Source organism: Pelophylax lessonae, assembly GCF_965119305.1.
Source record: "Pelophylax lessonae genome assembly, chromosome: 5".
NCBI lineage: Eukaryota > Metazoa > Chordata > Amphibia > Anura > Ranidae > Pelophylax > Pelophylax lessonae.
This window is the reverse complement of record NC_138772.1, coordinates 100,839,016-100,851,202: the sequence shown is the minus strand read 5'-3', so window position 1 is coordinate 100,851,202 and position 12,187 is coordinate 100,839,016. Positions and strand designations below refer to the sequence as shown.

The 12,187-nt window shown below is 45.1% G+C and overlaps 1 protein-coding gene across 1 annotated transcript in view; it reads right to left on the bottom strand.

The window, feature by feature from the left end:
* NCAPG2 (non-SMC condensin II complex subunit G2) overlaps nucleotides 1–12,187 on the bottom strand; it is a 174,343-nt gene that overhangs the window by 45,694 nt on the left and 116,462 nt on the right. The window contains exons 20-21 of the mRNA XM_082258393.1: nucleotides 10,267–10,383; nucleotides 2,842–2,979 (exon numbers count right to left, since the gene is read on the bottom strand). Coding sequence (XP_082114519.1) covers nucleotides 2,842–2,979; nucleotides 10,267–10,383 — 255 coding nt within the window. The remainder of the gene's footprint in view (nucleotides 1–2,841; nucleotides 2,980–10,266; nucleotides 10,384–12,187) is intronic.

Sequence of the window (12,187 nt, the reverse complement as noted above, 5' to 3'; positions counted from 1 at the left end):
GCAGCGCGCCGTGAGCAGCGGCACAGCGAACCAATCACGCGTGCCTGCACACCTGTTTGCTTCGCTGTGCCGCTACTCACGACGTGTTTGGTTCGCTGTGCTTTTGGGGCGGAAGTGTATTGTGGGGATTAGGAGTGTGCTTCCGGTGCAAAGGAGCTGCCTGGTGGAGAGGACTACAACTCCCAGCGTTACCCCCACTTCCCGCATTTCCGTCTGCCCCCAGCCAGAGAGATTCCCCCTCCCTCCGGGAGAACCGACTTCACAGCCCGATCATGAGGGACAAACAAGAGGCGGAGGAAGCGCACGTGGGCCGAGGCCGCCAAGAAGGTACCAAATACGGAGGGGAGGCGACGTATCATGTACACCAGGAAGAGGCGGGTATAAATATCGCAATATATATAGTTGGGGAAAAAATATTGCAATGTGATTTTTTTCCCAATATCGTGCAGCCCTCCTCAGAAGCCCCAACATTATATATTTTTTTTAAGCAGAGACACTAGGGAATAAAATGTCACACGGTATTTGCGCAGAAATTTTTTAAATGCGTTTTTTTTGTGTGAGAAAAAAAAAAAAAAAAAAAAAAAAAAAAAAAAAGTTTTGTGAATTAAAAAAAAAACAAAAAAACAATACACTAAAGTTAGCCCAATTTATTTGTATAATGTGAAAAATGATGTTACGCCAAGTAAATAGATACCCAACATGTCATGCTTTAAAATTGCGCACACTCATGGAATGACGCCAAACTTCGGTACTTAATCTCTATAGGCGACGCTTTAAATTTTTTTTACAGGTTACCAGTTTAGAGTTACAGTGGAGATCTTGGGCTAGAATTGTTGTTTGCAGCGATACCTCACATGTATGGATTGAACGTTGTTTACATATGTGGTCACGATGTACGCATGTGTTCGCTTCTGCGTGCGAGGACAGGGGCACTTTAATTTATTTTTTTTACCGTTTATTTTATTTTTAAACTTTCTCTTTAATTTTTTTTTGGACACTTTTATTCCTATTACAAGGAATGTAAACATCCCTTGTAATAGGATCAATGAATGACAGGTCCTCTTTATAGGGAGATCGAAGGTCAATAAGATCTCTCCTACAGGCTAGAAAGCCTAATATACAAAAAAATAAATAAAAACGATCTTGGCTGTATGCTGGGATCAGTGCAGTATTGAAACTGAAACTGGCATTCGAGAGTCAAGGACTGTCTGGTCCTTGCAGTCTCTATGGTACACTTCCACCGGCGGCCGATTCCTTCTCTGGCTCGCCGATCGCACGGGCGAGCCGGTAGAAGCACCGGAGGGTGTTAGGGGGATGTCCCCTCCCGCCGCCTGTAAGAATGATCAAGCGACTGTAAATCCGTTATGATTGTTCTCATGGTGAAGGGAATCGCTGGCAGATATCCCCACTTAAAGCCCTGGACGTCATATGACGTCCAGCGGTAAGGAAGTGGTTAACCACTGTAAGACCAAGCCTTTTTTCTGACACTTAAGTTAAAAATCAGCATTTCTTGCTAGAAAATTTTTAGCAGAGACCCTAGAGAAAAAAATAGCAGTCGTATTTTATGATACACTGTATTTGCGCAGCGGTCTAACAAAATTTTTTGGGAAAAATACAATTTAATGAATAAAAAAAAAACTAAACCGTAAAGTTAACCAAATTGTTTTGTATAATGTGAAAGATGATGTTACGCCGAAAATCGTGATCTTTATTCTAAGCAAAAAACTCATGATTATCATTTTATCCAGAACCGTGGAGGTCTATTTTACGCTAACATTTCTCTTCTTCAATACCATTCGTATTTCAACTTTCTAGCTGTAACAATGTAAATAAAAACATTTAACCACTTATGGACCAGGTCTATTTCTGATACTTATTTACAAAATCAGTATTTTTTGCTAGAAAATTATTTTAGAACCCCCAAACATTATAACATTTTTTTTTTTAGCAGAGACCCTAAAGAATAAAATGGAGATCGTTGCAATACTTTGTTACACCGTATTTGCGCAGCGGTTTTACAAAAGCAATTAAAAAAAAAGGTAAACAGTAAAGTCAGCCCAATTTTTTTTCAATAATGTGAAAGATAATGTTACACCGAGTAAATAGATACCCCGCATGTCATGCTTCAAAATTGTGCACACTTGTGGAATGGCGACAAATATCTCCATAGGGGACACTTTAAAAATGTCTGCAGTTTACCAGTTTAGAGTTAGAGGAGATCTAGGGCTAGAATTATTGCTCTTGCGCGAACGATCGTGACAATACCTCCCATGTGTGGTTTGAACACTGTTTACATACGTGGGCACGACTTGCATATGCGTTCGATTCTGCGCTCGAGCTCGGAGGGACGGGGAGCTTTAATTTTTTTTTTTATTATTTATTTTGCCTTTTATTTTTACACTGTCCCTTAAAAAAAAAAAAAAAAAAAAAAGTTATTTTTATCACTTTTATTCCTATTTCAAGGAATGTAAATATCCCTTGTAATAGAAAAAAGCAGGACAGGTCCTCTAATGTGAGATCTGGGGTCAAAGAGAGAACTCCGATCTCACATATACAAAAAAAAAAAAAAAGGCATTTTTTTTTCATCATGAAAAAAAGGGGCCTTTTAAGGCCGTTGGGAGGAAGTCTGGTCCTCCAAGGCTATAGGAGAGGAAGGACCAGATCATTTTCCCCGCTACCGACGGCTCCGGTAAGCAGGGAACACAACTGGGAAACAGCTGGGGGAGTGTGTGTGTGTTACCACTCCAGCTGCCCATAACGTCAAAGTAGCAACGTAAAACTGAGGCGGAGGTCCGTAAGTGGTTAATGGAGGGATGGTATAGAAATGCAAGCAGATCTCACCTGAAGGATCTGTTGTGCCATTGTAGTTTGCTGCTCTGTGAGTGGATCACTGCTTCGGAGGATTCCAAGAACCTGACTTTCAACCCAATCACCAGTGTCCTCCAGCAATGACAAATATGTTCTTCCTTCTGCCTGGAACTAAACAACCAGAAATAAAAATACAAACAAACGTGTGATTTATATGCCTAGCTACACTAAGTGCCCATTCAAACCACAAAAACATCCTCCAGATCAATTACAGATGCTATTCGGCATGCGTATTTTAAACAAATTTCTGATGCTTTTTTATGCATTTCAGATGCTTTTATTTCATTGTTCTGGGGTCCAGTGCATTTTTGATGCTTTTGGGTTTTTTTTTTGCTTTTCACCACATTCCAGTACAGTTCTGTGCAGGAAAAAAAGCAGCATGATGTATTTTTTTTCTTCCTGGAACTGAAAAACAAGATTTTTGTAAGATCTTACTGTAAAATCTGTTTCCCTGAAGTCCATTGACAGACGCAGACTCCATCTTCATTAGCCATTGGGTTATGCTGCCCCCTGCAGGAGTAGTTCTAGGCAGGGAAAAATTTGAATCTTCACAGGCATAATCTACACACCCTCTGCTCCAGCATACCAGTTTAGTTGTAAGCATTGAAGAAGAGAGAAAAAAAACATCCTCATATCCGAGGGGCAGGTGCTGCGTCTGTCAATGGATTTCAGAGAAACAGATTTTACGGTAAGATCTTACAAAAATCTTGTTTTCTCTATCGTCCATTGACAGGCGCAGCCTCCAGCTTCATTAGCCACTGAGACGTCCCAAAGCAGTGTAGGTATAAGGGGTGGGAAGAACGAAACCAAATAGTAACATAAACTCCAAAGGCTAAACTTAGCCAACTGGGTAGCATGAAGCTCAACAAAAACAAGAGCTCACCCAGGCGAAAAAAAACCCTAAGAAAAACAAAACATTCTCTTACGAAACAGCAGCCTTAAAAACCTTGTGGCCAAAAGGAGGCATCTGAAGATGCCAACAAATCCACCTTGTAGAACTTTGTAAAAATGTGCACAGACTACCAAGTCGCTGCCTTACAAACTTGTACAACAGAGGCCTGATGGCGAAAAGCCTGAGGCACTCAGCGCTCTAGTAGAATGTGCATTCACAGGGAAAGGAGGAACCTGACCCTTGAGTGAATAAGCCTGGACAACCGACTGCCTGATCCATCTTGATATGGTCGCAGCAGACGCAGTCAAACCTCTGTCCGTCCGTAAAGACAAAGAGTCAGTTTTTCTAAAAGACTCAGTAACCGTTAGATAACCCTTTATCGCCTGAACCACATCCAAAGAGTGCAAGGCAAATTCCTTGGGATGCTTAGGCTTAGGACACAAGGAAGGCAACACAATGTCTTCATTGAGATGAAAATCTGACACCACCTTTGGGGGGGGGGGGCAGAATAGGTAGGAGAACCACCAAATAAGGGGAACAACAGGACAGCGCCGTCAACTCAGATACTCTGCGAGCAGAAGCAATAGCCACCAGGAAGGCAACCTTCTGCGACAAAAAGCAGAGAAATCTCCTTAATATACTCAAAAGGAGGCTTTTGAAGAACAGACAAAACCAGATCGAGATCCCACGGAGGCAACGGGGACCTCCTTGGAAGAGTCAGATGACACACCCCATGAATAAAAGTGTGAATCAAGCTATTAGTAGACATTGGGAGTAGATAGCCAAGGCTGACACTTGGCCCTTGATAGCGCCCAAAGCAAATCGCTGCTCAACCCATTTTTGTAAAAAGGCCAAAACTCTAGCTATAGAAAACATGGGAGGGTGCAGCTGCAGCGATTCACACCATGAAATGTACAATTTCCACGTACGATGATAGATCTTCCTTGACGTCGATTTCCTTGCCTTTAAAAGAGCAGGAATCACCAAGTCAGAAAGGCCTCTATCCCTCAATACCTTGCTTTCAACAGCCAAGCCATTAAAGCCAGCGACCGTAAAGGAGGATGGAAGATCAGTCCTTGAGAAAGCAGATCTTGCCGTAGAGGAAGTCTCCATGGAGGATCTACAACCATTTTTACCAGGTCTGCATACCAAGACCACCGGGGCCTGTCTGATGCCACCAGAATGACCAGAATGCCTTCCACTGCCATCCAGCGAAGAAACCTCTGCAGGAGTACGAGCGGCGGGAAGGCATAAATCAGCCAGTTCTGGCTCCAAGGAGGAACCAGGGAGCCGGCCAGAGGATCTCGAGACCTTGCCACAAAACGCTGGACTTTCCTGTTGAGGCGAGATGCAAACAGATCCACATCCGGAGTCCCCCAGCAGACACACAGGAGATGAAACACCTCCAGATGAAGGGGCCATTCCCCTTGATCCAGCACTTGATGACTCAGGTAATCCGCTTGCCAATTCTCCACACCCGGAATGCAGATGAATCGCTGATGTCCCTCGAATATGGGGACGTGCAGATACGCATCTTTGATATAGATGGAGGCCAGAAAATCCCCCTGATTCAAGGACGCCACCACTGACCGAATGGACTCCATTCAAAACTTCTGCACCCACACAAAGCGGTTCAGAGCCTTGAGATCCAGGCCTGGATGCACCTTGCCCTCCTTTCTGGGCACCGTGAACAGGTTTGAATAGAAACCTTGAGAGCGATCCTGCGGGGGAACCGGCAAAATTACTCCTTGAGCCAGGAGATCCTGCAAAGCCTCCCGGAGATCTTTCAAACGCTCTGGAGAAAGGTGCAGATTTGATTGAAAAAAAAAAAAAAAAAAAAAAAAAAAAACCTAATCTTGTACCAGGAACAAATCAGTTTGCGAACCCATTTGTCTTGAATGAAGGAAGTTCAGGGTTCCTAAAAGAAACACAGACGTCCCCCCCCCCCACCCCAGAAACAGGCGACGGCACCCCTTCATGCTGACGAGGACTTGTCCGAGGAACGGGGCTGACTGGAATTGGGCTTGCGTCAGTGCTTCTTAGTCCCTCCAGAAGCTCTGAACGGCTTACCTTTTTCTTGCGCCCCAGAGGCACGAAAAAAACGCCTATAAGCGGTAAAGGAAGGTCCCCGCTTAGCAAGGGGTGTTTTACCTTTGAAGGACTGAGGAAGAAAAGTACTCGAACCGCCAGTCAGACCCTTGATCAACTCATCCAGTGAGTCGCCAAATGTTCTCTCAGAAAAGGGAGATCTGTCAGGGCTTTCTTGGAAGCCTGGTCCGCCGACCAGCTCTTCAGACAAACCATGCGCCGGTGGGCAATACCTACAGCCAAAACTCTGGCCACCAGGGGAGCTGCATCCAGGGACGCATCACACAGGAACACCAGGGCCTGAGCCCTCTGGTCTAAAAGTTCCATCAGCTTCGGGGGAACTATACAGTGGGTACGGAAAGTATTCAGACCCCCTTAAATTTTTCACTCTTTGTTATATTGCAGCCATTTGCTAAAATCATTTAAGTTCATTCTTCTTCCTCATGAATGTACACATAGCACCCCATACTGACAGAAAAACACAGAATTGTTGACATTGTTGCAGATTTATTAAAAAAGAAAAACTGAAATATCACATGGTCCTAAGTATTCAGACCCTTTGCTGTGACACTCATATATTTAACTCAGGTGCTTTCCATTTCTTCTGATCATCCTTGAGATGGTTCTACACCTTCATTTGAGTCCAGCTGTGTTTGATTATACTGATTGGACTTGATTAGGAAAGCCACACACCTGTCTATATAAGACCTTCCAGATCACAATGCATGTCAGAGCAAATGAGAATCATGAGGTCAAAGGAACTGCCTGAAGAGCTCAGAGACAGAATTGTGGCAAGGCACAGATCTGGCCAAGGTTACAAAAAGATTTCTGCTGCACTTAAGGTTCCTAAGAGCACAGTGGCCTCCATAATCCTCAAATGGAAGATGTTTGGGACGACCAGAACCCTTCCTAGAGCTGGCCGTCCGGCCAAACTGAGCTATTGGGGGAGAAGAGCCTTGGTGAGAGAGGTAAAGAAGAACCCAAAGATCACTGTGGCTGAGCTCCAGAGATGCAGTCAGGAGATGGGAGAAAGTTGTAGAAAGTCAACCATCACTGCAGCCCTCCACCAGTCGGGGCTTTATGGCAGAGTGGCCCGACGGAAGCCTCTCCTCAGTGTAAGACACATGAAAGCCCGCATGGAGTTTGCTAAAAAAACACCTGAAGGACTCCAAGATGGTGAGAAATAAGATTCTCTGGTCTGATGAGACCAAAATAGAACTTTTTGGCCTTAATTCTAAGCGGTATGTGTGGAGAAAACCAGGCACTGCTTATCACCTGTCCAATACAGTCCCAACAGTGAAGCATGGTGGTGGCAGCATCATGCTGTGGGGGTGTTTTTCAGCTGCAGGGACAGGACGACTGGTTGCAATCGAGGGAAAGATGAATGCGGCCAAGTACAGGGATATCCTGGACAAAAACCTTCTCCAGAGTGCTCTGGACCTCAGACTGGGCTGAAGGTTTACCTTCCAACAAGACAATGACCCTAAGCACACAGCTAAAATAACGAAGGAGTGGCTTCACAACAACTCTGTGACTGTTCTTGAATGGCCCAGCCAGAGCCCTGACTTAAACCCAATTGAGCATCTCTGGAGAGACCTAAAAATGGCTGTCCACCAACGTTTACCATCCAACCTGACAGAACTGGAGAGGATCTGCAAGGAGGAATGGCAGAGGATCCCCAAATCCAGGTGTGAAAGACTTTTTGCATCTTTCCCAAAAAGACTCCTGGCTGTATTAGATCAAAAGGGGGCTTCTACTAAATACTGAGCAAAGGGTCTGAATACTTAGGACCATGTGATATTTCAGTTTTTCTTTTTTAATAAATCTGCAACAATGTCAACAATTCTGTGTTTTTCTGTCAGTATGGGGTGCTATGTGTACATTCATGAGGAAGAAGAATGAACTTAAATGATTTTAGCAAATGGCTGCAATATAACAAAGAGTGAAAAATTTAAGGGGGTCTGAATACTTTCCGTACCCACTGTATCAGGGTCCAAATTCCCTTTCAGTACCTTAATCCATTTCGTAACCGTCTAATACCAAAAGCGGTTTTAGAATAGAACCCGCCAACACGTGAAGATGGCGGAAAAGGAATTCCTCTCTCCTGTCCACCGAATCCGTAAAAAAACGGGGAATCCTCCACAGGCACAAAAGTAGATGTTTTGTTCAACCTGGAGACTGGGTGGTACACCTTAGGCGGCACCGTCCAATGGTTGGAAACCGTCTCAGCAAAAGGATACCGGCGTTTAAAGTGCTTTGGCACTGTTAGCACGTGCTTGATGCGCCGCTATTGATCATTAACAATATAATGAAAAGTCTCTGGACAAGGGAAAACGGTGCCCGACTTTTGGGCCTTGCGGGAGCCAAAAGACACCCACATCCCTGCCGGCGTGGGCTCATCTGCCAATTTTAAAATTTCCCTTACTAAAGCAATCAGGGCTTCCACCAGAGCGTGTTCCCGCACTGCAGCTGAAGACAGGTCCTCCTCAATATCTGTTTGGGAGGACAGCGACCACTCAGGTAGGGGGGGGGGCGTCCGTGGCCACCATATCAGGCTTTGAATCAGAGGACCCCACCAAAGATGGAGAAGGCAGCGGCCGTTTTTGGCTAGTAACCTTTTGCTAGTAACCTTTTTTAATTACAAAATCAACTTTTGTCGCCAGGCTTTCCAGAGCTGCTGAAATCGCGGCCAGCAACTGTGATCCGGACGGTCCAGGTGTCGCACTGAGCGGGTCTGAGGGTGAATTTACAGCCCGAGACTCCATAATCAATGTAACAGAAAAACGGAGTACTGTTACTTTAAGAAGCATCCATCGCGGTTCCCACCGCTGATAGCAGCGGCCTGCGGAGTCCTCCTTAAATATCGGACTGTGCTGCAGGAAGCAGAATCACAGGAAATTACCTCGGCCTGGATGTGAAAGGTCACGCTGCCTGTGTAGCTCAAAAGGACTACACAAAAATGGATGCCAATGCAATGAAATAGGAAGCACAGGGAAAATGGCTGCCCCATACAAGTGAATGGGAAAAAATTATGCATTGCCTACACTTAAGATGGCGGTGCCAAAGGCGTGCCATGCAGCCAGGGACCCCCAAAATGAAGGCCTCAAGGATCTACAACCAGACCCAGCAAGAAACAAGGTACGATTGCCACCCCCTTCAGGATGCCAGGTGCCCCAGCTACATATCCCCCTGTGGGGATGGGAGAGGGGGAGAGGGAGACAGGGCATAGGGCCGGGTACCTGACAGGCCAGGGGGATCTTTTAGGAAGTCTAGGTCCCATTATCCCCAGGAGAGGGCCCACATCCCCCCAAGACCGCCAAAGGACAAGGGGGTCACATTTACTCAGGAATCCAACACAGGTGGACCGCTCAAGGTGAGGTATGACTTGCAGGTCGGAGCCGCCATCCAGACAAGTACTAAATAATAAAGAAAAGGTGACAGCACTCCGGTAGTTGAAATCAAAAAATTGTAGAATATTAATGCTTCATCACAGGCATAAATACAAGACTGGTAAGACATGGGGCAGGCAATAGGTTGACGCGTTTCACGACAAAACAAGTCGCTTACTCATAACCATACAGATACAGGTCACATTTACTCACCATACCATGGACAGGGTGGGCTCCACTCTGGGCAGACCGCCTCCCACCCAAAGTGGGGGTGCTGCCAGCTGAGGGGTACACTGCGACTTAGGGCGTTTCAGGTCGTCGCGTCCCAGGGAGACATCCACTCGCAGGCTCGTCCCCATCCCGAAAGGGACACCGTCGTGGCGGGGCCTATTGTGGGTTTATAACCTGCTCACGCTCGTAGGCCAGGCTGGGGAGACCTTAAGGATCTCTAATATCCAGTGCGAAACCCCAGCCGGCATTGCTTGTAGATCCCCCTGAACACTGACTAGCAAAGAGTAAAGATAAATAAAACAAAATATTCTGAAAAGAATAAAAAAACAGACAGAAGTCCCAGCAGGAGACCTAGGTCCTACTCCTTCTATAGGCAGAAACAAACTGGTTTTCTGGAGCAGAGGGTGTGTGGGTTTATTCCTGTGGGGACAGCTCCATGGGTGTGGAGATTTAAATTTTCCTGACTAGAACTACTCCTGCAGAGGGCAGCATAACCCAATGGCTAATGAAGATGGAGGCTGCATCTGTCAATGGACGATAGAGAAAGCACTGTGCTGGTGTGAACTATGCCATCAGAACCCAAATAACTTAATGTCTATGCTTTTTGGATGCAGGAAAAAAAAAAAAAAGCACTGCAGGTGGTGTTAACGGGCCTGAATACTTTTCAATGCTTTAAAAGCAGAATGTCTAATTTATAGTTACTTTATTGTTAAAATGGATTTCTGCTTTTTACAGAAAGCAAAAGAATCTACACGTTCTTACACACAGACCAAATAGGAGATTTCTTAGGAACATTACCTTGTATTGGAGGTGGATACTGAGCCTGCAGTAAAGACTAAAGGCCCTCAGGGACGTTTCTTGACTAAGAATAGAAGTTTCTCCTTCAGACGGCTTCAAAAACGAACACAGAACCTCCTAAAAATGCAACGCAAACCATAATTTTTACCAGAGTAAATGCTACATATATAACTAAAGCAAAAATTCGAAGTTGCTGAAAGTTTATAATTTTCTTTTTCTACTATGTTAAATCTTTTGCATTATGAACACTTATTTTAGTGTGCACCAATGACACTTGAGTCAAAGGGCACTATGAATTTTCTAACGCAGAGGTTCTTTAACCTCCCTGGCGGTCTGATGTCAGAATTTTTGATCTCAAAGCAGTACATTGTTTTGCATGGAAAAATGGATTTTTGTAAAATCTTACCGTAAAATCCTTTTCTCTTAGCTCATTGACAGACGTAGTCCTCGGTGATACACCACCTTCGGGTTATGTTGCCTCCACAGGAGCAGGACTAGACAGGAAATTAAAAAGCTCTGGCCACACCCTAGGGGCAGTCCCAGAGGGTATATCCTCTCTCTCTCTGCCTCAGCAAATCAGTTATGTGAAAAAGCAGTCTTTAGAGATTTTAACCCAACTCAAAAAAACAGAGGGGCGGGGACTACGTCTGTCAATGAGCTAAGAGAAAAGGATTTTACGGTAAGATTTTACAAAAATCCATTTTTCTCTAGCGCTCATTGACAGACGTAGTCCTCGGTGATACACCACCTTCGGGACGTCCCAGAGCAGTATCACAACTGAGGGGTGGGAAAATGGAAATCAAATCCCAATCTAGAAGGCCCAACCGGTGCCAACTAGAAGTTTACAATGCTCATCCTTAATGAGACTCAACAAAAAAAGAGAAAACAAATTTTTTTTTTTTTTTTTCAAACAGAAAAAAACCCTCGAGGTAGACCACCGGTCTCCTCAAATTGCGGCCTGCAAAACCTTGCGGCCAAATGAGGCATCCGCCGATGCCGTCACATCAATTTTATAGAATTTTGTAAAGGTATGTACCGACGACCAGGTGGCCGCCTTACATACCTGGACCACTGACGCCTGATGGCGAAAGGCCCAGGAAGTACTGAGCGCTCGAGTGGAGTGCGCCCTAACAGGGAACGGAGGACTCTGACCCTTAATAGAATAAGCCTGTACCACCGTTTGTCTAATCCATTTGGCAATGGTCGCGGCAGATGCAGGCAAACCCTTTCTGGGGCCATCCGTGATCACAAAAAGTGAATCCGTCTTACGGAATGATTCCGTAGCTTTCAGGTATACCCTGATTGCCCGAACCACATCTAAGGAATGCAACGCATGTTCCCGATGATGCTTGGGCTGCGGACACAAGGAAGGTAGTACAATATCTTCATTCAGATGAAAATCTGAAACCACCTTGGGAAGAAAAGATGGCTTAGGATGAAGTACTACCTTATCCCTATGAATCACTAGGTATGGGGACTGGCATGATAATGCAGCCAGTTCTGACACCCTGCGAGCAGAAGTAATAGCCACCAAGAAGGCCACCTTCTGGGATAAAGTAAGCAAGGGAATCTCCCTGATGTTTTCAAAGGGAGGTTTCTGTAGAACCGACAAAACCAAATTAAGATCCCAAGGCGGTAAGGGCGCGCGGACTGGAGGAGCCAGGTGCCGCACCCCCTGGATGAAATTCCGCACCAAGGATTTGGTAGCTAAAGGCTTCTGAAAGAAGATTGCTAATGCTGAAACTTGACCCTTGATGATGCTCAAGGCTAGCTTCTGCTCAACCCCCTGTTGCAAAAAGGCCAATATTCGAGACACCGAATAGGTACGTGGAGGAAATCCTAAAGATTCGCACCACGCAATATAAGTTTTCCATGTGTGATAATAGACTTTGCTGGAAGTCGCTTTCCTTGCTTTAATAAG